This window comes from Pseudopipra pipra, chromosome Z (genome assembly GCF_036250125.1).
Source record: "Pseudopipra pipra isolate bDixPip1 chromosome Z, bDixPip1.hap1, whole genome shotgun sequence".
Lineage (NCBI taxonomy): Eukaryota > Metazoa > Chordata > Aves > Passeriformes > Pipridae > Pseudopipra > Pseudopipra pipra.
In genome coordinates this window covers 32,640,748-32,664,485 of record NC_087581.1, presented here as the reverse complement: position 1 = coordinate 32,664,485, position 23,738 = coordinate 32,640,748, and the positions used below count along the sequence as shown (strand labels likewise).

General features: G+C 34.0%; 1 protein-coding gene across 13 annotated transcripts in view; it reads right to left on the bottom strand.

The window, feature by feature from the left end:
- The window catches only part of CNTLN (centlein), a 197,996-nt gene that overhangs the window by 47,084 nt on the left and 127,174 nt on the right, over positions 1–23,738 (bottom strand). For 12 of the 13 annotated variants that reach the window (XR_010426643.1, XM_064641688.1, XM_064641692.1 and 9 more), the window contains 5 exons: positions 20,957–21,048; positions 17,536–18,056; positions 14,794–14,947; positions 12,016–12,109; positions 11,095–11,318 (listed from right to left, as the gene is read on the bottom strand). Coding sequence is in view for 12 of the 13 variants with exons in the window: in XM_064641688.1 (XP_064497758.1) it covers positions 11,095–11,318; positions 12,016–12,109; positions 14,794–14,947; positions 17,536–18,056; positions 20,957–21,048 (1,085 nt within the window). In the remaining variant the exon portion in view is untranslated. The remainder of the gene's footprint in view (positions 1–11,094; positions 11,319–12,015; positions 12,110–14,793; positions 14,948–17,535; positions 18,057–20,956; positions 21,049–23,738) is intronic. The other variant, XM_064641697.1, reaches the window with a different exon arrangement.

Sequence of the window (23,738 nt, the reverse complement as noted above, 5' to 3'; positions counted from 1 at the left end):
ATTACCAGTATTTTGACAGTTTTATCTGTAGAAACAGTCACACACCCTTTCTGACCACTACTGCTTACTGAGATCTTAATGACAAACATGAATTGCTGCACATCTCTACATGCAAAGGGAAGCAAGAAAACTTAAAATTCTTCAGAAGATCAAAGCAGAGTTTCCTGCTTGCAGCTGTACAGGAATCATCATTTCACTAGAAACAAAAATTATAGACTTGCAATGCTTAGATCACTTTCATTGACTTAAAATCTTGTTCTCCCAAGTGACTTAAAAACCTGAGAAAAACAGCAGTATGACTACACTACATGGTGTTCCTAGTGCTAATCACACTTTCTTCAACACCTAACGCAAAACATAGACATTGTTTCAACAAATACCACTTGGTTGACCAAGAAGATAGGACAAAGGAATAAGAGAGTCACGTCCAATTCCTCATGGATTCTCAGCTTGGATCCTGGTTTTTGCACAGTTTACCTTATGAACATGATCCGAGTGACATTTCACGAATTCCTGGATAAATGTTGCTACGCTCTGCCAGCAGAGAGACTGGCTGTGTCATGCACAGATCAATAACAGAACTGTATTTCATAGCCTCAAAATCAAAAGTGCTTCATCTGGCAAAAGCCATGGCCCTTGAGAATCTGGTATATATATAAAATGAATACTGTACACAGGATGACTACTACAAAAGCTGCTAGTGTAAAGACTAGTCTAGAGCTACACAGTTGAGTATATGTAAATAAGAAAATATATTAAGAAGTTTTTCACTCCTACTTATGAAGAGTATAGCAAATATCATGAACCAGCAGCTGAATAATAAAAATAAATTTAAACTTTTATGATTCCTGACAAGGAAATAAACACAGGACAACGCAATATTCACAAACTTTGGAGGAATTTACAAGAAAATGAAAGTATGTCTTGAACTGTACTCAAAAATATATGTGATAGTGGTCTGCAATAGAATACACTCTAAGCTGTAGTAATGCCTTCCTATCAAAATTATGTTCATTGAAAACGTGCTTTTATCTTTTTCAGAGTAACTACTCAAAGTAGAAATCTTGAAACTGTAAATCATCATATACTACCTGTAGTTTCAGTCCTCAATATAGACTTCCCTAAAAAAACAATTGAAATTTATGTCTCCGACTGCTTAGTTTTACTTATGATTATCCAACTTTGGTAAAAGAACAGTACCTGTAGATTCTTAATTGAAATTACTTTCTATCAGAATGCCTTTCCCTCAGTTTTCTGTAGTAAATTTAGTTTTAATTTTTTCTGCCAAAATTTATATTACAAACAATACTTTGAAAAATAAGTATTTTTATTCTTTTGAAGCCAAGCCTTTGACAAAATATCTCAGCTTTAGTCTTTTATCAAGATTTTGACTAAAAAAAAAGATTAATCTACCTCTATGCCTCCAACTGAAATTAAAAGCTTTTTCCTTTAAAAATGTCATTACTACCTCACTGAAAAACTGTTTCTTTATGCTCAACCTTACAGGTGGAATATGAAAGAAATATTTAAAAAAAAAAAATCATAATTTATCTTTTTCTCTTCTGCATTTTCCTTACCAATTAACATATTACCTAAATTAATGAGCTTGAGTCTTCTCTCAGCTCTGCAATTAGCAACATTAAACGGTTGTACAGGGCTAATGTATCCTAAATTCTGTGTACATTACACCACAAAAGCTATTTTTTCTGCATATCTTCTGCTCAAGACTACTTCTCTTTAAATGTTCCTGTTGCATACTGTGGAATATGTATTTCCTTTGAGTTACTTCCTTTATTACAGTATCTATTTTCCACACTCCATATGTATATGTCTTGAGTGGTGATATTTTCCTCCCCTGCCTCATAATTTCTCTTCCTTATAACCTGATGTTTGAATGTCATTATAACACTCTTCCTTGTCTAAGGTACATCCTTATAAAACAGTAGTTTGACATATCTTAAATTCATTGTCCATGTTTACATCTCTTTTCCACAGCACTACTAAACCCATTTTGGCACTCATTACAAAAATACTGTTGCCCAGCTGTGCTCTATGAAGTACATGCATTTCTTCCATCAGTTCTTCAGATAAATGAACAGTGTTACTGAAGTTGAGAACATACCTTCCTGTTTATACTTCTCATTAATTCAGCTCATGCCATTAAACACATCCTCTCTCTTCCTGCAATTTTTTTTATGCTTCCTACAGAACAGACATTTTTTTTTTATTCCTCTAAGAAAGACTCTGCCCACTGCTAACCACAAGCAGCTGATTTCTCTAATTCTTCCTTTTCATTGTCCAATATCACTGCAGTTCTCTGACTCCAACTGGCAATGATCAATTACAGCCACATAGAAAATACAGATCTCATATCTGGTATGATTCTATCTTATTTGAGTCCTTGGATATTTTTTCAATCTTCCTTTGCTAGACTGTAGACTCCGCAAGATTTCTTTTTCCTAGATATTTAACTTGAGTTACCTGTTAATCTCCTCTCTGAAAATCACACATTGTTCTCTGGAATGGTATATTTTCAAATCCTTCTCATAAGTCTTGAAATGTTTTTTACTTTCTTTAATTTCTTTCTTGGATTCTGTGTATTAGAATTGCACAGAGTATTCTAGGAGTAGTCAAATTATGCCAAGGAAAAGAAAACATATTCTCTCTGCTCCTATTGTATAGAATCCAGTTTATACATTCAAGGACTGCACCAGTGTTATTCACAATGACAATGGGAGTTCACAGTCAGCTCATTACATACTAGGGCTCTCATTTTTCTTTAGAGTCCTAGTTCCCAGGAGACAGCCATTCAGCCTAACTCAATGTGAACTCGAGCGATGTATTGGTTTTCATTATGATGTAATGATTTCCTCATTAAAAACACCGTGAGGTCATAATGATCTATACTTTTCAATCAGACTCTGGTGGATGATTGAAAGCTTAGACTAGTTGTCAATGACTGAAGATATCCTCTTGCACTGGCTTGGATTTTTCACATTGTCACTAATTTTTTAAAAAATGAGTGAAAGATTTTACCTCTGAAACAAACTGCAAAAAGAATGTCATTTATTTCATAGTATATCCAGATAGAATATATGTGTAAGGTGTAAACCATTATCTTAGGGAAAAAAATAATGTTATCATTCATGTGAAGGATCAACTGAAAAATTAATTTCATGGTATATGAGATTCTGAGCTAGTGAAAATGATGAATTGGTACTTACATGCACCAATTCAACCTTACAGCATGAACTGAGACATTGAGTCTACACTGTGTTCCATGTAGCAGTGCTTAGCTCCAATCCAAATACTAAGTAATACCAAGGATGATGAAAATAATTTTTGGAATTTTATTTCCTATTTACATTTCAATAAGCAGTGACTTGCACAGGGGCACACAACAAAAATGTGTGTATGTGCTTATAAAACTTCTGATACTTTCGGATCATAGAACCGTTTTTGCAATCCCGTGACCTTGCTCATCCAACTTCTTAGAAAATCCAACTTCTCAAATAAAGAACTCTTACCAATTCTCCTACTATATGTATCTATCTTGCTAAACATACTGAGCACTTTCTTCCACCAATCTTACGTTCCATATCTTCACAATCAGGGAAATTTAGGACAGGAATTTAGGACAGGAGCAAAGGAAAGAGAAATAAGGTAAAAGAAGGTAAGAGAATCAACTCATTTAATGTTCACAATATAAAGGAATATAAAATTATCTCCCCAATTTCCTGTGAGCCTTGAAAACTTTTCATAATAACACAATCAAGAATACATTTATCTAGGCTGGGAAAGAGATAAAAGAGAGACTGTTAGGTAAGAATTCATCATGAAACAAGTGGAGAGAATTCAAACTTCCAAGGTAGGATATATGGCTGATGGAAACACATGGCAGCTATATCTTGCATGTTGTTGCACAGTCTATCAGAATACTAAAACATAGAATACTAAAAAAAAAAATAAATTGCAGCTACTTCCTCTATTGTCATTCCTTCCCTGAAAGTTAAAAGCACAAAAGAACTTCTCACTATAGAGTGATCTCACTATAGAGTGATATGCAAGACTAGAGCCAGTAAAACTTAGTTTTATGACCACAACCAGGATGTCTTGACATTTCATTAAATTCAGTGAAAATAAGCACATGTGTGAAGTGATTAGTAAATCACTTTCATACTTAATAGCAGTAGTTACTAATAATGCATAGTTCATGGACCACTCTAGTGAACAAGCCTAAGAGTACTAGTCCAGTTGCAACCCAAACTGGTTTTCTGTGATGATCTATTAGAAAACCAGGCTTGCAGAGCTGAAATAAAATCTCTTGGCAACATATGAATAATTATTCCCAAATCAATGAACTTTTTTTGCATGAGATTTAAGGGTGAATAAATATTCTTGGGCAAAACCATATCACCCATAGAACACTTTACATTGTAGAGAAGGTTCAAGAATGCAGTCAAGCTTTATGCTTAACTTTAATTGATGAGCAGATGTCAGTGAATTCAATGAAGACATTCCTGTGAGCACAAAAGGAAATCCTATTATGATAGTATTTGTTGAGCTTTTGCAGAGCTCAAATTGTATTGTATTCAGGAAATTTTTAGCGAAAAAGTGCAAATTAAGTTCAGTTTTGATTAGTGGGGTTTTTTTCCTAATAATAACATAAGATTCAATGCACAAGGAAAGTTTGGTCAAATCACAGGGAAGGTGAAAAAAATAAGCTACAAATTGATAACATAAAAATTACAGATGATATCTGTCAGGGTTTATTTCAATATATGTAATAGTATGTTGTATATTCTATATGTATGTTCTATTACTATAATAGACTATCAGATAAACACGTTAGATATGTGTACTACCTCTGTTCAATATCATTACAAGAACATGCTAATTCTTTTGACACGTGTTCTTTCTTCTAATATAGAAAAATACGTTTTAAGATTTCTAAATGATACAGCAATACAAATTGTGCTGATTGTAAGTATATTCTCTGAATTTCATGTAGTCTCCGAAATTTTTGTTTATAACATATTTTTCTAGAATTTACCTATCTCTAAATTATTTCATTTTGACAGGAGTATAAGTCCAGTATAGTTCTAGTTCATGCCAACTGTTCTCTCTAATTTATGAATGAGACTCATTTCCTACAAGCAATGTGTTTCAAATGTTGTTCATCAATAATGCAACAGGTCTATTGTAATTTTTCTTCAGAGATCAATATAAATGCAAAAGATATTTTGCTTTATTTTTGTTTTGTAATGACAGCACAGTTTCACCATAAATATATTTTATTACAGAGTAGTTCTGTTAACGAAACTGACTTCAGTAAAATATAAAAATAATAAAAAAAAGGTTGGAGTAGAAGTATTTTAAAAGGTCAGTTACATTCATGTTTACCTTTAGCAAGTCCTTATTTTATTTCCAAGTCAACTTCAGCAGCAATCAGTGGTCAGAGGAAATATTACACAGAGATTTCTCCATTTAGTAGCCAAACAGTTAGAACAAACATATTTAACTAAGTGATTGTGTTTTATTCTAGGCAGAATTTTGGAGTAGGACTTGAAAGATGTGAATTCTAGTCTCAGAGAGTCACAGAGTATTTTCTTTCTCTGTTTTCAGCCTTTATAAGTGTGACTGCATAGCCTGATTTTTGAGTTATTAGGCTCAGCAAAGCTTTAATAAACTTACAACACAGAAAATCCTATTCTGCTCAATATTTTTGATTCAAGACCTTCAAAAATTACAAGCAGGGCCCAGAAATAGAACTTAAATTACACAAAACTGAAGTTTGAAGTACATTACAGACAATTTTTCCTGCCTACACATAATGTCACTGCTCAGGTCTGAAACAACGCGGCAAGCCTTTCTGTCAAGAACACATGGATTGGTGGTGTGTTTTGAGCTTTTAATTATCTACTGTGTCTGCAAACAAGTCTCTTCAAGGCCTGTAAAACATATATGCAAGGGTAGCAGCAGTGTTACCTCATAAGCAAAAAACCAGAACTTACACTCAATCAAATTTTGAGAAGACTTCAGTCTTATGCTGACACGTAGTTTAGTTTAGTTCAGTTATTAGATAAGCCTCTGCTCGTTTAGATTGTATTTGCAAACTCTGGAAAGGGCAGGCAGTATATCCTGCTTTATCATATGTTTATCCCTTCTGGTTTACCTTTCTACTTCTGCTGTATTTTCAGAAAAAGTGGAAGAGAAAATTTGCTGGTTTGATTTTTTAATATTTTTGAGAAACCTTCTTTACATATTTTTGAATATTGTGCCCAAATATTACAGTTCCCATAAATTAACCTAAACTACCCTTATTAAAAGCAGTTAGGAACAGATTATCTACATGCTCCTAAAGAAGGGGAGAAAATCATGATTCTCCTGATGGTTTTGGGAATAGACTTTTTCTAAACATCTTCACAGAATTCTTTTATTGTTTCATTAGACTTTGTGCCAAAGGTGGATAGGGGTAAAAATGGTTTTGCATCAAGTTTGGCAAAAGTGTTAAATATGGCATATATAGGGGTTTTATTTTTAAGGTAGATAAAAGTAACAAGTGATTTAAGGGTGGCTTGTAAGAATGGAAAGGGATATTGTTTAACAGAACAGAAACAATTTGAATTCTTTTTAGATTATTTTTTATCTATCAAAATATGAGGTCATTAGAGCATGTCTGTTTTTACTCTTTTTTTATTACTTGTATATATGAACGTAAGAATTCCTGCATATGCTACTGATGTAGAAGAAATTTCTTGCAAAGTTTATTTGTAAAAATTACCGTTTATGATTAACTTAGTCTTCTAAATTTTAATCATTCTAAAATGCTTTATAAAATTTTATCACTCACAAATTCTGTATGTATGATTAGTATTATCTTATGTACAAAACAAGAAATATCTTTTCATGCTATCAGAGGAAGAAAAAACCCAACACTTAATTTAGAAAAGATTGCACTAAATGCAGAAGCTCTTCTAACTTAGTAAAAAACGCACAAATGCTCTGGAGTGTTTCCATGTAAGAGAAGTCAAAAAAATAAAACCAGGACACGTGTAAAAGTGTTTTGGTAGGAAACAATTGGATATGTCTACAAGAATTTCTAACTGGACAATATTTGTACAGAAAGCCCACAAAACTGGCCCAAGTAATTACTGCAAGATAATTACAAAGAGCATTCAGCTTATAATTTCATGATTATTCTGAAAATTTACTTAAGGAAATCACAGACATGCAAAAATTACTATGTAAATAACAATACATCTTTAAAGACTGAAAAATCCCTTCAGGAGAACCAGAGTCTAAGTGAAATGTTTGTATAAATAATAGTTAAGCTCAACAATTTACAATGCATCTAGGTTCATCATCAGTTTCTTCTTTGTTTCAGTGTAATTGAATAATAAATTGGCTGATTTACTCATATTTGGGTACCATAAGAGGAGTGAAGCTGTCATGTTGATTTTATAGATGCAACACTGAATTCTGAGCTGTCATTGGATGGGTAAAAAAGACAAAAATAGTCAAGAGAATATGTAAAGAAAGACACTAACTTTAAAGAATAAAAAGCTTCCTTTTGCGCTTTACTTTTCTGCTTTTCGTGCTCATGTTCTACGCTTGAGATAATCTACCAGGTAAACAAACTATGAGCTCAGGGGGAAAAAGTCCCCCTAAAATTCAAAGAAAAGTGAAGTCAAATAGCTAAAATAAAGTTTGGAGGTATATTTGAAGTGCTGTCAGAAAAAAAAGCATAGTCTGAGTTACAGCTAAAATATGCAGTCTTCTAGAAAGCAAAAAGCTCCTTCCCAATTCAGTAAAAATGTAGTGATACATCTGCTGAAACGGAAAAAACCCTTTACTTAAACCTTCACACTATCCTCTCCAAAGGAGAGGATATGCTCCAACCAGCATTTGACCGGTTGACTTGTTCGTATTCTGAGATTCAGGTTTCCTGATGAAGTATTGACAAGCACTTTGCAAATGCCCATGGCATTCCATTAAAAAATGCAGCTTTTCCTGTAACATCACTTGAGAAACACTGGAGAACTGATGCAAATGATCCCATGGTACCTTTAAGCAGTGGACCTGTGAAAAGCTTTGATGTGAATAAGATAAGTACTAGTGACTTAACCTGCTTATGATTTTAATTTCTTATTCAATATACTTTGTCTGGTATTTTGCAGCAAGAATGACACTGCATAAAACTAACTGCAATTACTGTGTTGTATGCAATATAAACATACTTCTTAAAAGCAGTCACTTAATGATAGAAATGGGGGGCAGGGAATAAACTTTAGAAAAAAAAAATTCTGGATTTTTCCAACAATTTCTATCAAATCCTTTTCTTAGAAACTAAGAAAATTCTACGTACCATTGCTTCTGCATTAAGTAGCTGCTCTAGCAGTTATTTCTATACACAGAGAGCAAAATCTAACTACTGTTCTTCTGTACAGATGGTCCTGACTCAGTGTTAATGTGAATCCTTGGAGAATGTAAACTTTGATTCTCACATATGCAGTTACTTCACAGTCATTTTTTTCAGAAATATGCAAGGAATTGCTTTTGCAGAAATGAAACAAAGACAGAAATCTACATTACTGTAAAGCATTTATGAGGCCAAACAAAACCAGAACTTGAGTCCAGAATTGTGAACTCTTTAGAGCAGACAAATATACACAACAAATGTATCTGTGTGGATCTTCAAGAAAAATACACAAAACCATGCATGTACACATATTTTGAAAATCAACAGATGCCAGACAGTCCTTAGGTTGCATGAACTGTAAAATCTGTCTCTAAGTGAACATCTGGAACATTTAAATCTTAAATCTAGAGTCGATCTTCTAGATTCCTCAGGGACTATAATGAAGGACTGACTGCACAAACACCTGCCCATGTCTGCTGAAGGATTTATTTTCTTAGACAAATTAGGCAACATGGCATCTCTTCCAAGCCATGCTGTTAATGTTTACAGTTGCTAGACTGCTATACTTCCCTTAGCCCAGGATCACAACTTCACTAACTTTACTCAGAACATTATAGTTATGGTGGTTTATGGAAGCTTATTTTTGGATATCTGTAATTTTGGCACTCTTGAAGTGTTTGTCTCCCTAAATCCAGATATTGTTTCAACCTTTTATTTTTCATAGTTTGTGTGCTTGTTTATTTAATTTCTGCCTGTGTAAGAAAATTCTAAAATCTAAAGTTGCAGAAGTATTAAGAAGAAACAATAAAAATGTTCCTGATAGTGAAATTTATTTTTTTAGAAACCCATTATTTCCTTGCAGTGCCTTAAAACTTCACTTCCAGAAAGCATTTCTTGCAAAAACCCACACAAATCCCACACACAAATGTGTGCTTTACAACCATTTGATATATCTGAATCAGGGTTCTCTCTCTAAAACGTGAGTGTACCCTGCAGTGACTGCGTAGGTTCTTTACCTCCTTAATTTTCACTTGGCAAGTAGCCCAAGTCTCTGCTTTAAATTTCCCACTTGGTAGCACTACTATGGCACCTGAAGAGTAATTAGTTGTAAGAAAGGGAATTTTAACTGTTTGCTGAGAAGGAAAAAAATGTGCATGCCTAATAAAGATTTTTTCCTTGAGTATCTGCAATACCATTTATTTATTTTTGCTTAGAATGCACCATCCTTTAAATAGACCAGTGACTATTTTTTCTTTCTTTAAACCTTCCAGAAAAACTGAGTGAAAGAAAATTGGTTTGGTTTTAAAGCCAAGCTACTTTGATTTTAGTCAGTCTTTTACATTACAGCAGCTCTTATCTTTACACAAATTTTGTCCCCCTGCCTCTTCTGGTTTTTTTAAACAGTTTCCTGATAATGGTGTTTTTTATTTTAATTTTCATACTGGTCTTCTATGGACATCTAAGGTGTGGTCTTCTACAGACATCTAAGGTGTAGTCTTCTAGGAAGGCAAAACCTCAAGATGACTGAGAAATCATAATGTTTTACCTAAATTTCATATGTAATTCCCTGTGAAGCTTATACTGTCCATGAAACTTTATATTATAGTACTGTTTGTAAGATAGGCAGATCTTCATTGGCTCCAATGACCTTGGAAACTCTTTTCAGTTCAATTCATTACATATATATAGTTATGCAAAATGAGTAACAGAAATGAGGTTTTCCCTCCTCTAGAAATTAGCAGTTCCCTAGCCCTAAGAAAGAGAAAAGTGCTGCTCCTGATACTGCTTCTGCCTTCTGTGCAAATAAGAAATGCAAAGAAATTTGAGAGGGAGGGGATTTGATTTCTTTTTTAATGTCTGCCTCCTTCCAGCAAGTCCATCTGTTGTAGCACTATAATTCTGGAAGCAGGATGTGTGTGTGACCAACAGGAGACAATTACTGCATAAGTGTTTGTTGATTCAGCTCTATAAAGGGCAGGCCAATCACTACAGTATGAACAGAAAAGAATTCCAGCTGAGGAGCTGCATATAGATTAACACAAAACACATATATAAATGAGAATGGGGAAAACCAGAAAGGAGTAATAGTGTGGAAAAGGATTAAGTAGGAACAAAGGCTGAAGCAGAGAAGAAAGCTGGCATCTTTGAGCTGTTTAACCCAAGTTTATTAGTCTCTATTTTCATAAATTTTGCTCTCTGGCTTTCCACCTTAACAGAGAAAGATGGGATTAAATAGATATGGAACTGGTCTGAGCTCTCTATTGAAGAAAACTCCAGTTGTCTTGGGGCATAAGGAGACACTGTCTGTTCTTCACAGAGGAATGGGTGCTAGTTCCTGCAGACTGACCAGATTCTCAGCAAAGCAGTTTGCAGACCACAGGCTTAAAGTGAAACTTCCCTCACTCATTTGAATGCACATAAATGTCACCACGAAGACTACTTTGTTTTCAGAAGGATAAATGAATTGGGTTGATATAATAATAAATCAGGTCTCAGTATCATTTGTACACAATAACTGACTCAGAATCTCACAAAAAGCATTCCAATAGATATTTTTTCATATTTTTGACTATAATAAATTAAACTACAAAAATCAATGTTATCACAGTTTCAGACAACTGCAACAGAATTAAGCTGAACATCGTGAGACACCATAATAAAAAGTACTTTACCTCTATGGTCAGTTTACTAGTTTGAAGTCTCTGATTAGCCAAATGTAGCTGACTTGTTAGTTTTTCATTGGTTTCTTTCACCTCCTTCACAGAAGCCACTGCAGTCTTTTTTTCATTCTGTAAAACAGCTATCTGCTTCTGCAATGACTTAATTCTTTCCTGCAGCAGAGTAACAGAGTAGCCTGGTTTCTGGACGGTGATATTTCTCCTTTTTGCTCTGTTCACTAAACATAAAATGTCATGTTACTAAACTGAGAGATCATCATAAGTAACATGATTTCTGATTTTGTTTTGGCCCTTTAAAACGCTCTTGAGGTCTCTAAAATATTTTTCAGTAAGCAAACTGGTAAATTAACAGTTGACCTATAAAAACATACAACATAAAAAACATATAAAAACAATCAACCTATAAGTGCTCTAAGTTGTACTTTTTCTGAAGTGCCAACACTTCAAACTCAATGAGGGCTTGGAAGTTAAATGTGCCTCTGATTGGTATTACCAAAAATAAGGCCTTCAGTGTCTTCAGTGTCTTGTTAACAGATGGGTTTTTTTTAAGGTCTAAGCCAAAAAACATTAATTTGTTTCATTAGCTACGTTGGCTAAAAGGGCCAAACATGAACAATAAGTAATGAAAAGCCTCGTATCAGTCAGTAGATTCAATTGGTGAGACTTAGTAAAAACAGAGTATATATTAACTGTGTGAAAAGATGCTGTTTGATGGTCACTTATATGACAATTTCACTTCAAAATAATGAGCTAAATATTTGAAAGTACACACACAAATTTAAACAAGCAAATTTTTTAACAGCATTCAGTGGGTTTGTGTAATATAGCAGAGGTTTTGGTAGGTAGGAATGCTTCGTCGGTCTTATTTACGAAGTTGCCAAAAATATATAATATTTGCTCAGAATATTTGCTAACCTTTGCTTAGAATCGATGGATGTGATGTTACAAGATAGCAGATCTTCCTCCTCTCGGAATGTAACTTTTCTAGTTCTTTATTCTGTGAATGGCACTAAATAAAAAAGAGAAGCACAAAGTGAGCAACTCTTCATTGTGGCACACCAAACACAACACTGTAAATTTTTCCAGTTTGAACTGAAACAACAAAAATTACTTCAAATAATATACAAATTCTAGTGAATTCTGATCTGAAAATCAGTCTTACAATATCAGCCAGTGAAGAGTACTTTTCCATCAAATGTAAAAGAATTAATGAACTGTTGTAGGTAAGTCATAGCCTTTTCCGAAGAATCGCAGAGAAAAATTAAGTATCCGTTAATGTATCCATTACTTTTTCAGATAAGATCTGAATTTACTAGTAGGGAAAAAAGATGGTCTGTATTATTTGAAAGTCTACAGTATCTTATTTTTCAAGATATTTAAGTGAAACTAAAAGGAGTAGTGGTCTCATTAGTTCAAAAGGAGGAAGACCAGTTTAGACACTGAGTTGTAACTAGAAGATACATGAAACTATGTGAACATGCAAAATAAAATCGCTGTGTTTGACCAGGGTTTAACAGAAGTCTGCTGCATGCCTTTTAAATATGTGATTTGAAAAATCAGCAGTTTCCAGAAGCTATCCAATGTCCAATGACAGAAGAAGAGACTGAAGAAGAATGTTGCTTGCCATACGTAAAATGAAAATGGCCAGAGCATGGCTTACTCTAAAATCAAAGTACTACTTCACTGAGTGTATTTTTAAACACCTTTGTTCTGGAATTCTGCAATATTTATCCAATTTTTAAAGTCTTCAGATTGTAATATTTATGTGGTACCATGCAATATATTTCTGGAAATATTAATAGCTAAAATAGCTGTTAATAAAATTTAAAAGAGCAAAGAGCAACGTTCACTACTAACTGCACTGAACAGATTACTGACATTGCAGGATAGCTTAGCCATGAATTCCAGATTTGTACAATCACCACACAATTTGAAGGACCAAGAATTGAGGTCTCAGCAGATGATGAGCAAACAATCCATGCCTGCAGCAAAAAGATGGAGATCTCCACTCTAGGCCACAGCTCTAATAAATGTATGAGTTGTAAGAGAGTGCCGATAACTTTGATGAAACTGCACAGGGTATTATATATTTATACCATGCGGGGCAAAATTGACAAAAGTCATTGTGTCATAACTGATCTCATCTTTAACCCGTGTCATAGCTCAGGACTTTGGAGATTCCTCTAGCCTTTCTCTGTATGAGAATGCCTTTCTCTGTATGAGACACAGCTGGAGGGTCCTTAAATCCCCTGGATGGATTTAAGAATTCTATTAAAATCAGTTAGGGTTCCCAACTGCCAACACTAAACCTTTGTGCAATACTATCTTCTGTCCTCACAAACCATGTTTTCAAATGCTTTTCCTGCAACATGGGAGCAGTTCTGCTGAAGCGTATTTAACTATTTAGGGCTCTCCGGATCATTTCTGTGTATGCTCCAATTCCACCAGTCTGTTAAATATGAGTATCAGGATATATCTGTGCTTGTCTCTTCCAGTAGGAACAGAGAATAAATGCGATACAGGCCTACAGAAGAGGTAGTGGCTGAGCAAGAGAGAACAGAGCCTCCTGGATTGCCTGCCTTGTATGTCCTCACCCAAGACCAGCAGGAGATAACAAGAGTAGCACACTCCATCAGATTTTCATGTATATCATGTGCACCTACTCATACTATCTATTCTATACCAAGAGACGGTTGCATAAGAATTTTCCTTTTTTTTTCATTTTTTTCTGACCCAAAAGGTTTTGATGGAATAACACGATCAAGAATATGTAAGAAGACCAGAGAGTTTGTATTTGCTTTAAAATTCTGGAGACTAAGAAAATATATATTTTTTTTATTATATGATCATATAAAGCTGAATTTCAAACTAATTATCTTAAAGTAGTGTTTTCAGTGTTTCAGTATTCTGTTTCTTGAACTAAGAAATAAAAATATCTGCTTGTGTTTTAAATTCCATGAACTGATTTATTTGGGCAAAGACAAGAGAGAAAAAGTACTAGACACTGTTCAAAAGTCCAAGAATGAGTCATCTGTTACAGATTGTATGGAGCCTCTGAAGACCTGGGAAACAACCAGCTGGCTCTCTTCCGTGAGAAAACAGCATATAGATGTTAACAATGAGACAATCAGTTCAAATCCCAGACAATGAACTTAAATAGGCTAAGAAGGTAGTAAAAGTATACTTTTCTCAAGATAAAATCTCCTGGACACAGGTAGAGTCAAAAGCATCTTTCTAAGATGGAGACAACTCGTCCAGTATACACCAAACAAACTGAGAGATGTTTATACTTGGTTAGTTAGCACACAGTTTGGTTAGATGGGAGGGAGGGATGTTGCTGTTTCCCTGTTATGGGCTAGGTCAGCCTGTTCTGTATGGCATATCTGATTGCAAGAAAGTTTAATGGGATGTCTGTGGCATTCTTTGTCTGGCCTGTGAGATAGCAGCACTAGCTTACAGCAGCTTAACATTTTTTAATCAGCTTTTGCAATCCTGACACCCTCTCCAAATACTTTTGCAGACTAATCATTCAGAAAATATTCTAAATGATAATGAATCTATCCACTGAATATCTGGAAGCAGATTTTATTTTCCCTTTACAACAAGAGTCAAATTAATTATGAGCAGAACAGCAGTGCTAATATTAAACTTCAACACTCCACACAGGAGAACAAAGCAAGTTCTATTATATACCTTTTGATTATATTGCTCGTTTTTGCCTTCTAAATGAACAGTGTTGCAGGACTTTTTTTCTTGTTGTTTACTTCTGTCTGGCAGTGGATCAATGTTTTGCACTGTCTTCATAATCACCGTTTCCAAACTTTCAGAATTTGGTATCTCAGAGTCACTAAAACAGCATGTTCTGGAAAACAAAATCAAGACAAATACTAAAAGTTCCAAAGAGCCAATGCTTAGGCACATAGAAATTAACACATGTAAGAAAGAAGAGAACTAATATAAAATCCAAACACTACTAAGGTGACTTATTTAACAGATTTTACAAATAAATAAAGAAGAAATCTATCACCAAAATTGTCTTAAAAAGTTCTACTCTGTGAAAAGGAATCTCACTCTACAATGCAGAGAAGTCTGAGACTTAGCTGTTTCTTAAAGGACAGCTTTTGTTACAATCTACAAAAGTGACATACATGAAAAGATACTTGACAGTATTTCAAGTCTGTGAATGGCTCATAAAGTACTAAATTTCTACTTTCCTTCATTTTCACATTTTATAACAAAACAAGTAAATGTATAATACTTTATAATATTTTGCTTCAATTGAACTTCATCTGGGGTATTGGCTGAGACAAAATCAAAAATCACACTTCAGTGAAATCTCTATTTAGTACCCCTTTGGAGTGCTTTTAAATTCTGTAAACTTGGTAATCCTTTCACTGAGATTGCCTCCCATGGAGATAAACTAGACCTGAAACTTTAATTATTTTTCAAATTTTTCCTTAAAATTGCACTAAATGTGCTCTTAATTGACAGGTTTTCACTGCCTTGCCTCAGATTACTATTTGCTTTCTTATATTCAGTGAAGTCTATCCTAAAACTTGAAGTCTTGGACGTATAATTTTCTATAGCATCAGTGGCTATTTATCATTATTTGTGCAAACAGATTTGTGAAGGAATCCCTTGACAGAAGGTTATTTTGATTTGTTACTCTTTAAACCAAGATATTTAAAATGGCATAACTGAGTTCAAATTAAGTTGCACCATCATAAAAATCTATGGTTTAGAGATGGAGGCTACTTAACCAGAGAAAAGGCCTCAAACTGAAGAGTTCACACAGAAAAATGTTTATACTTTTCAAAACTTGTCCTGACACATTAGTATGTCTTATTGACTGATAAGAAAAGAAATCAGTGTAATGGTTTAAAGGTGTTGCAGTAGCACTGAGACATTTCTAACTACATACACATTTCCCGCACCTGAATGCTTTCAAGGAATGTTGTATTTAGAAAATGGAAACTTGAATTTAGAAACTCAGAGGCAGGTATTATTGATAAAGAACAGTATTTACTAATAAGTAGAAGAGGGAACTATATGAAGATACTTTCCTAACTTCATGAGACTGATATCTTGAAACCTCACTCTCGAAAATGTTCACTATTCTATTACAAGAATTCCCTAAGCCAGCATTTGTACAATAATCAAAAATAGTATTTATGGCTAGCTATGAAATGATGCAATTATTTTCATAAGCTATGCAATTATTTTCCACTTCAACCTCGAAGTGCGATGCAAGTGTGCTCGCTCAATTTTGCTCTTAAAGAGAACAACACAGTAAATGAAACAAAAAGCTCACTAACTGCAAACGTGCATCCACATTTGCATATGTGCAAACATGAATGTTTTCTGTTGAAATCAGATCTACAATATTACAGAAAAAAAATAAGCTTAACATTAATGATATCAATTGACAAATTACATGGTTCTTAATTTGTTAACTTGCTCAAAATACTGTGTTCAGGAACCACTTATTTTGCACAGGGAGAAGCAGCAGAAGGGCTTAATTTGCCACTATTGATTTGCTGTATAACCCATAAAGCCAACAAGAAGCCTATGAATGATTCCATTTTCTTTATTCTTTTGCCACCCTTCCTGCATTTTGGATAATACAGGCTTGAGAAATTTCTTTGCTTGTCTGTTAGGATAAAGTCCTGAAAGACAAGGTGTGATAATCATTTGCCTAGTGGCCTATTGCTGCCTCCTCAAGTTTGTAGGGACAAATGGAAGAAGCAAAACTTCCAAATGTTTATTTAGCTTGCCAGTGCGATTTTCTGAGAGCTTTGTGACTCCTGACTGGGACTGTATGTGGTAACAATTACCTTTAAAGAACTGATTTTTAACCATCGTTCAATTAAAGTTAGTACAATGACTGTGCATAAAACACACATGAAATAATTAGTGTGGATGGTTCTTAATTTAAAGGATGTTAAACAGCTTGTAGACATCTGCTAGCAAGCTGAAATGGGTCATTCAAAATTTATCTAACTAAATTAAGGGGAAAAAATGTTTCTCCTCCCGGGTCGGCATGTCACAAGATAACTAAACCGACTTAGTTGGCTTGCCTGGGAATCCTTAGCTGTCAGTGGTGAATATGCAAAGGGCCAGCAAATTAAATCAACCTGCCAAACTGTCAATTTCAAGCCTCATGACTGCATGAAAATAGCATCACTGGAAGAAATCAAGCATTGCCTTCTTTTGGGTTTCCTGGCACCTATTCAAATACTCATGCAGTTGTGGTTAATTTCACATGCAAATTTCAGTCAATAAGCTCAGAACAAGACCTCCCAAGATATTTCAAAGGATCTGACAGTATTTTTTTTGAATACCAAATCAACAGTAGTTGAAATTCAATCTCCATTTGCTAGTGCTTTACATATGCACAGTGTCCCCTCTACAGGGCTAAGTTAATGAGAATCGTACCTGCTTTCATTCACATCCTCCCAGCCGTCCTTACTGAACTTCTCAAATACATTACTCATAACCTTGATGGACTGTTTGAGAAAAGCTCCATGATGTCCCAAAGAGCTCTTTTCCTTGGCTGTTTTTAATTTAACCTTGGTGCCTGTTATCTTGCAATTACATTGCCCGGAGGTTGTCACTGCTTTGGCTTTATCCGGCAAGCATTTCGGCTCTTGCACTTGACTCAGCAAATCTTCACTTTCATTTCTCAACCTGTTAGCTTCTGCCACTTGCCTCTTCAAAGAGGCAGCTTCTTTTTCCTTCTCATCAATCACTAACTGAAGTTCTGATTTTTCTTTTTTTATTTCACAAATCCTCTTAAGTAGCATTTCCAGCTCTCTTTCTCTTGTGTCTGCATCTTCCTTTTGTACTTTTAAAGATTCTTTCAAATAAATTTTCTGATTCGATAAGTCTTTATTTACTTCTTTCTGTTTCCTTAATTCCCCCTCAATAGCATTGAATCTTCTTTCTAGTTGTTGCATCTAACAAAAGCAATTCACAATTTAGCATTCACAATATTTCAGCCCATCGAGTAAAAAAAATAATTATGTTCTCAAATATATTTTTATATGACAATAATATCACATGAAGCACAAGGACAAAAACAATCTATAGTCCTTAAATTAAAAATAATTCTAATGTAGTGCAGATGAAAACATTTTAGCTGCAATAATACAGCTGTTGAACAAAGGGCAGATGGTAAAAGAAGTTAAAATTTGAGGCAAAGTGACACAGAAGTTTAGGTATGCTAATAAATCTCCCTGATGCATCTTGAGCTCATTACTGATTTGGTTATACATACTAATTGAATTTAAAAAAACATTTTCAGAAGGATTACTACTTTGAAATACAATTTTGCGCTAGCTATGTAAATCAACAAGTTCTTTTAAGTGTCATAAATACACACATAAAATATTAATTTTATCTTTCAAAAAACCCCAAACAAATCCTAGCAAGAGATATCAGAAACTCAGCACCTAAAACCATGAAAGCTAATATGTTTTTCTATTCACTGAAAGGAAAAATCTATCCTGTTTTAATTAAGATACTTTAACTTTACAAGCTGCTCATATAAATTCTGAAGAAGCATTCTACCTATATATGATATATATGCTTTGTTTGTAAAGTCCTTTGAGGTTTACACATATTCAAGGTCATTAAAAATAAACTGATTCTCTATGATGTTCTGGAATATTTGCATAAAGCAGCAACTAAACCTCTCAATTTCCAGCGAAAAGGGTCAATTTTAATTTTAGCAGATGTTAAAATGAATATTTAGTCTGTGAGATTTCCCCAGAAGCGTGAAGGTGGCAGCAGAGTAAGTTTTGTGCTCAATAACCACTTACTCCAGTATTTTGAAGAAACACTTTTTTAGTTAGCTTTGTACAAGCTGCATTCCCACTCTTTCCCTAGAGGAAGTGTCAGGGGCTCTAGATTTCTCTGGATATGGTTAGGAAAGACTATATTTCAAGAATGCACAAGGCTAACTTGAACTTGTCACCTTGTAAAATACTGGCCAGTTCCTTCACTTTGTAGCAAGACAACATGTCAAAACTACGTTTGACACTGAAAATACTGAAACCATATTATTTGTCAATGAATGCTACATGTTTTTACAAGGACATTTTGCCAATGTATTTGAATTATTTTAAAATTTAGGGAATCTATTACGAAATGGGTACCACAGATGTGATTCAGATAAATGAGAGGTCTTAATGTACAGGGTAGATTTGGACAAGAGCTGCTCAAACTTCCTATACATTTGTGAATTTGATACTGAATTTCTGCCTTTGATAGCAAACCTTTAATATGAATGTCTATGCATTGCTAGTTTCCATTATGGAAATTCACAGCACTCCCACAGTGAAGAGACATTGCCTTATGGTTACATAAAGTAAATTGGTGAAATTAGAAATAAAAGGGATTTTTTCAAATGCTTCAATGAAACTAAGGTTTATGATAAAAATTGCAGTTTGCACTTTCCTCCCCAGTGACAAAGTGTTAGACAAATACCTTTCTTCAATCACCTTCCTAAACTGATTTTCTGCTATTATTTTCTCAGTTCTTTAAAGCAACCTTTTGCACTCAGTAGTACTTAAAGTCATGTATGACAGCTGGAAGGAAACAAACAATGAAAAGCTTCTACACCTCTCCCCAAGGTACCATCATAACTCTGTATATCCATAGAGATAAAAATTATGTAGTACCTGGCAAACAAAATTATAGTTCTGAAATATAGATGATAAGCAAGCATAAACTGTGTGACATTTCAGATGGTAGCATTCATATTATTTCAATTACTCACTCTACCTTAAGATAAATGAATGTGAGCACTTTCTATTCTGTGTGTTATTATTTTAACATGATGTTTGTCATTCAGTAATAACGAGATGACAGCCTTCATTGCCCGACCATATGGCAAGTGTTACAAATATATGCAATCACATCATCTGCTGTAAATTACCATACTCCCTACAAGTTAATTCACAAATAAAAAATAAATAGACATACCTGAACTGACGTTCAAAGTTATAGATTCGTTTTTATTCAATTTAGGCATGCTTTCAAAGATTTATATGTAATTAAACAAATAGTTTTGCAAAATGACAAACAAAAGGCACGATATTGTTTAAAGGATGCCTTTTCTTTGCAAGCAAACAAAACATATGGTAAAATACAAGTGAGCCCTCTGAAGTGAACACCTGTTAACATACTAAACTACTTGTGTACGTTACAATGATCAGTACAAATAGCAACTAGTTAAGAGCATCTTGTTACTGTAGGAGGCAAAACATGTAGAATGTTGATCAATAAAGATAAAATACCTATCAGATTTGCTAAGCTAAAGAATACTACGTGCTATCTTGTGAAAAGAGTGATAGACTCAAATATGTAGAAAATATTTTCATATGCAATATAGTGCTAAAATTTAAATATAATAAAAGGTAGATTTATAACTATTATGCATCATTTCTATTCTGCAGCAAGAGCTCTATGGAGATTAACACCTGATATCATGTAAAGTTAAATAGTCAGCAAAAGAAATTAAGGTTCCTGAACTTTCAGTGGCAAAATGCTAAGCATGTGTTACTTCCAATTTAGATAATTTGTTATTTTTTTAACATTACACCTCTAAACATTCTTTTCATTTTCTCTGACATTAGCCATGTTTATCTTAACGATAAACGATAGCTACTTCCCTAGAATTAATTTCTGCATGCAATCCTGTAAATCCACATTTTTAAATTAGGAAAGAAAACCATTGCTTAAATTTATGATCACTGACAGATATATATATGTGTGTGTGTGTGTATATATAGAGAGATAGATATAGGACTCTTATACCAAAATTTAGGTCTGTTTGCTGAGGTTGGTATCTCACCTTCTGTAACATCTGATATGAAACTTCTCTCATATTCCTCACCAGAGTATTATTTTTGACCCCATCATCTTCACTAAGTTTAAAAAGTGGCTCTGTTAGAAAATAAATAACAAATCTCTATCATTGAATAAATAAAATACATTGTGGCATTTAATATGTCACTAAAACAATCCCTAGACATTTTAAGGAAATGCATTATTTACTTCCACAATGATTTATAATGTGGTCTATTTTCTTGACAAGCCTTTTGGTCATTTTCTGAAGAGTGACCTCTCTTCAATTATTATTGGAGAATCTCTGTAGCATCACAGTATGTTTTTTCAGAGTACAAGCTTTTCAAAGGTACAATAGATCTGCAGGTTAAAGACACTACACTTTCATTCCAATTTTTAGTCTTTTATAGACTATTCCCTCTATGCCTTAAAAGCAGAATTCCTTGCCTTTTTATCTACAGTCACTATCAGTTTTGTTCTCTAGGTCTTGTCCCCTGCTAGGAGGATCAGAGTGATTGGTGAACAAAGCAAACAGTAACTGAATTAGGATGGATGAAAACTTTAAACCCTGGTTTTTTAAGTTAAAGATCATGTACTTCACCAGATGAATCATACAAATCATTCCACTGAAATACTGGGAAATCATAACAATTAGAAATTGACACAAGTAATGAGAGTAAACATGAATCTAAGCATCAGTATCAGAGACAGCTATACACTTTAGGTACTAAAAATCCCAAGTTAAAAATTAGATCTATTGAGAAAGAAGAATGCTAAGAAAATGTTTACAAGCACTAAGACATACAGTCAATCAGAAGTAAACCACATTCTGTTTAGATTTTAATCAAGAGCTTAGCACTCACAAATTGCCCACTGCTCACAGAAATGTCCAATTACACACTACGGAAGGTTTTCATCTTAGAATATGAAATACTACATTAAAGAACAAAAGAATCCCAACACTCTAAAACCACCACAATATTCATATTTCTTTTCTAGTCCTTCTTTCTTCCAAATTAACTTAAAAAATTAATCTTAAGGGATAAATATCTGTGCTACATGGTGAAGGTCTGCTTTAGAAGTAATATTTCAAACTACAAGCAGACACTGTAGGTCACTTAAAAACTTTTGATTTATAAACAAAGAAAGCGTAGAAGAAAACAGTGTTACTCTCTGTAGATTCACAACCCTCTTGATATAAACAGTGACTAACAAGTTTGTTAGAGTGAATTAGACCTTTCTTTTGTCTTTGGAACGTGTCATGGCCAATTAATACTTCTGTAATCATGAAATAAATGGAACACTATTCTAAAGATAATAAAAGCTGAAAAAGGTAAAACTATGCATCTGGGGAATATGTACCTTTACCTTGATATTAATATGCTAGTTCCCATGTTACTTCAGACTACAGTCCCCCAGCACAGTGGTACTGCATACATTTAGAACATTCTTTAAGTAACACACAAAGATAATATGAACATGCTTTTCATCTTTTTCTAAATATTCACTCATTTGAATGTCTGTTGTAGCTTTTATATCAGCATTTACTGTACTCCACTAAAAAGAAAAATTATTTCCCATAGTCAAAGAAACTGATCAAAGCACACAAGGTGTTATGTTTATTATGTGGATGTATTAAAATGCAATTTAAAACTCTATAAATAAACATATTATATGCAGATAATAAAGAATACTGCTGCAAAATAGATAGAAAAGACTATACTTGTTCAGTATTATCACAGAAGACACAAGGAATGTAAATAAAAGTAAAGCCAAAGGTCACTGATACATAACCCTTTCTACTGAGCAGAAAATAAATGGCCCATTCTAGCCCCTTCTCCTCTCCTCCCTTCTAATTGTTATGTAAGTGTTCATTGGAATTGGTTAGGGAGGCAATGAAAAAGCATCACCTGTAACTAACTGTCTGTCTGTGATAGCAGAAAGATACATCATATCAGTCTACTCAGCAAGACGTGCTCTACCTGTCATACTGCTACATAAAAAAATACCAACTTCTCCCTCAAGGAATAGACCCACAAGTCATAAACCCCACTATCTTCAGTCATCAAATTACCATGGTCTTACAGAAGCACACTTATGTCCCACTGAGAAAACATAGCTAACTGTCAGCTTCAGAATGTAACACTTAATTCCTAATTAATAGTCACCAAATCTGATGATAAGTTAGTTCAACACTGCTGCCAAAATGGTACTTGAACTATGATACCACAGTTGACTATTAGTATTTGCAGAAAGTCTTCTCACACAAAGAAAAAAATACCAGTTTTAAGAAATATTATAGAGCTGTGTAATAGTCACTCACTATACAAACCATACAGAACCTATATAAACCATCGAAAGAATGATATTTTTTTCTGTAGTACACACCAGTTGAAGGATTTCCCTGACAGACAGAAGGTGCTATTGGTGCACAAAGTCACTTTGTTACTGACTCCAGCTACCCATGGTACTGGGTGGCAAAAACCAGGTGGTGGATAATACCACTGTGAAGACCAGAAGGGAATGCCATTCTCACATATAAGCTGTAAGTTATAAGTAGAGTTAGGAGTCTCATAATGAAAGAAGTCTTCAAACTACCTCCTTGAAGAAATAGCGGGCCAACTGTCTTTTAAGAAGGCATTTGTTATTTTTCTGAATAAGATTTGATGGATCCACTATCCTGCTTTTGGAGGATAATGACTTGACTACCTGCCAACACCTTCTTTACCTTAATATACAAATAATGACATGAATAGCATGAATAGTAAATTTGGATTTGATGACTACTA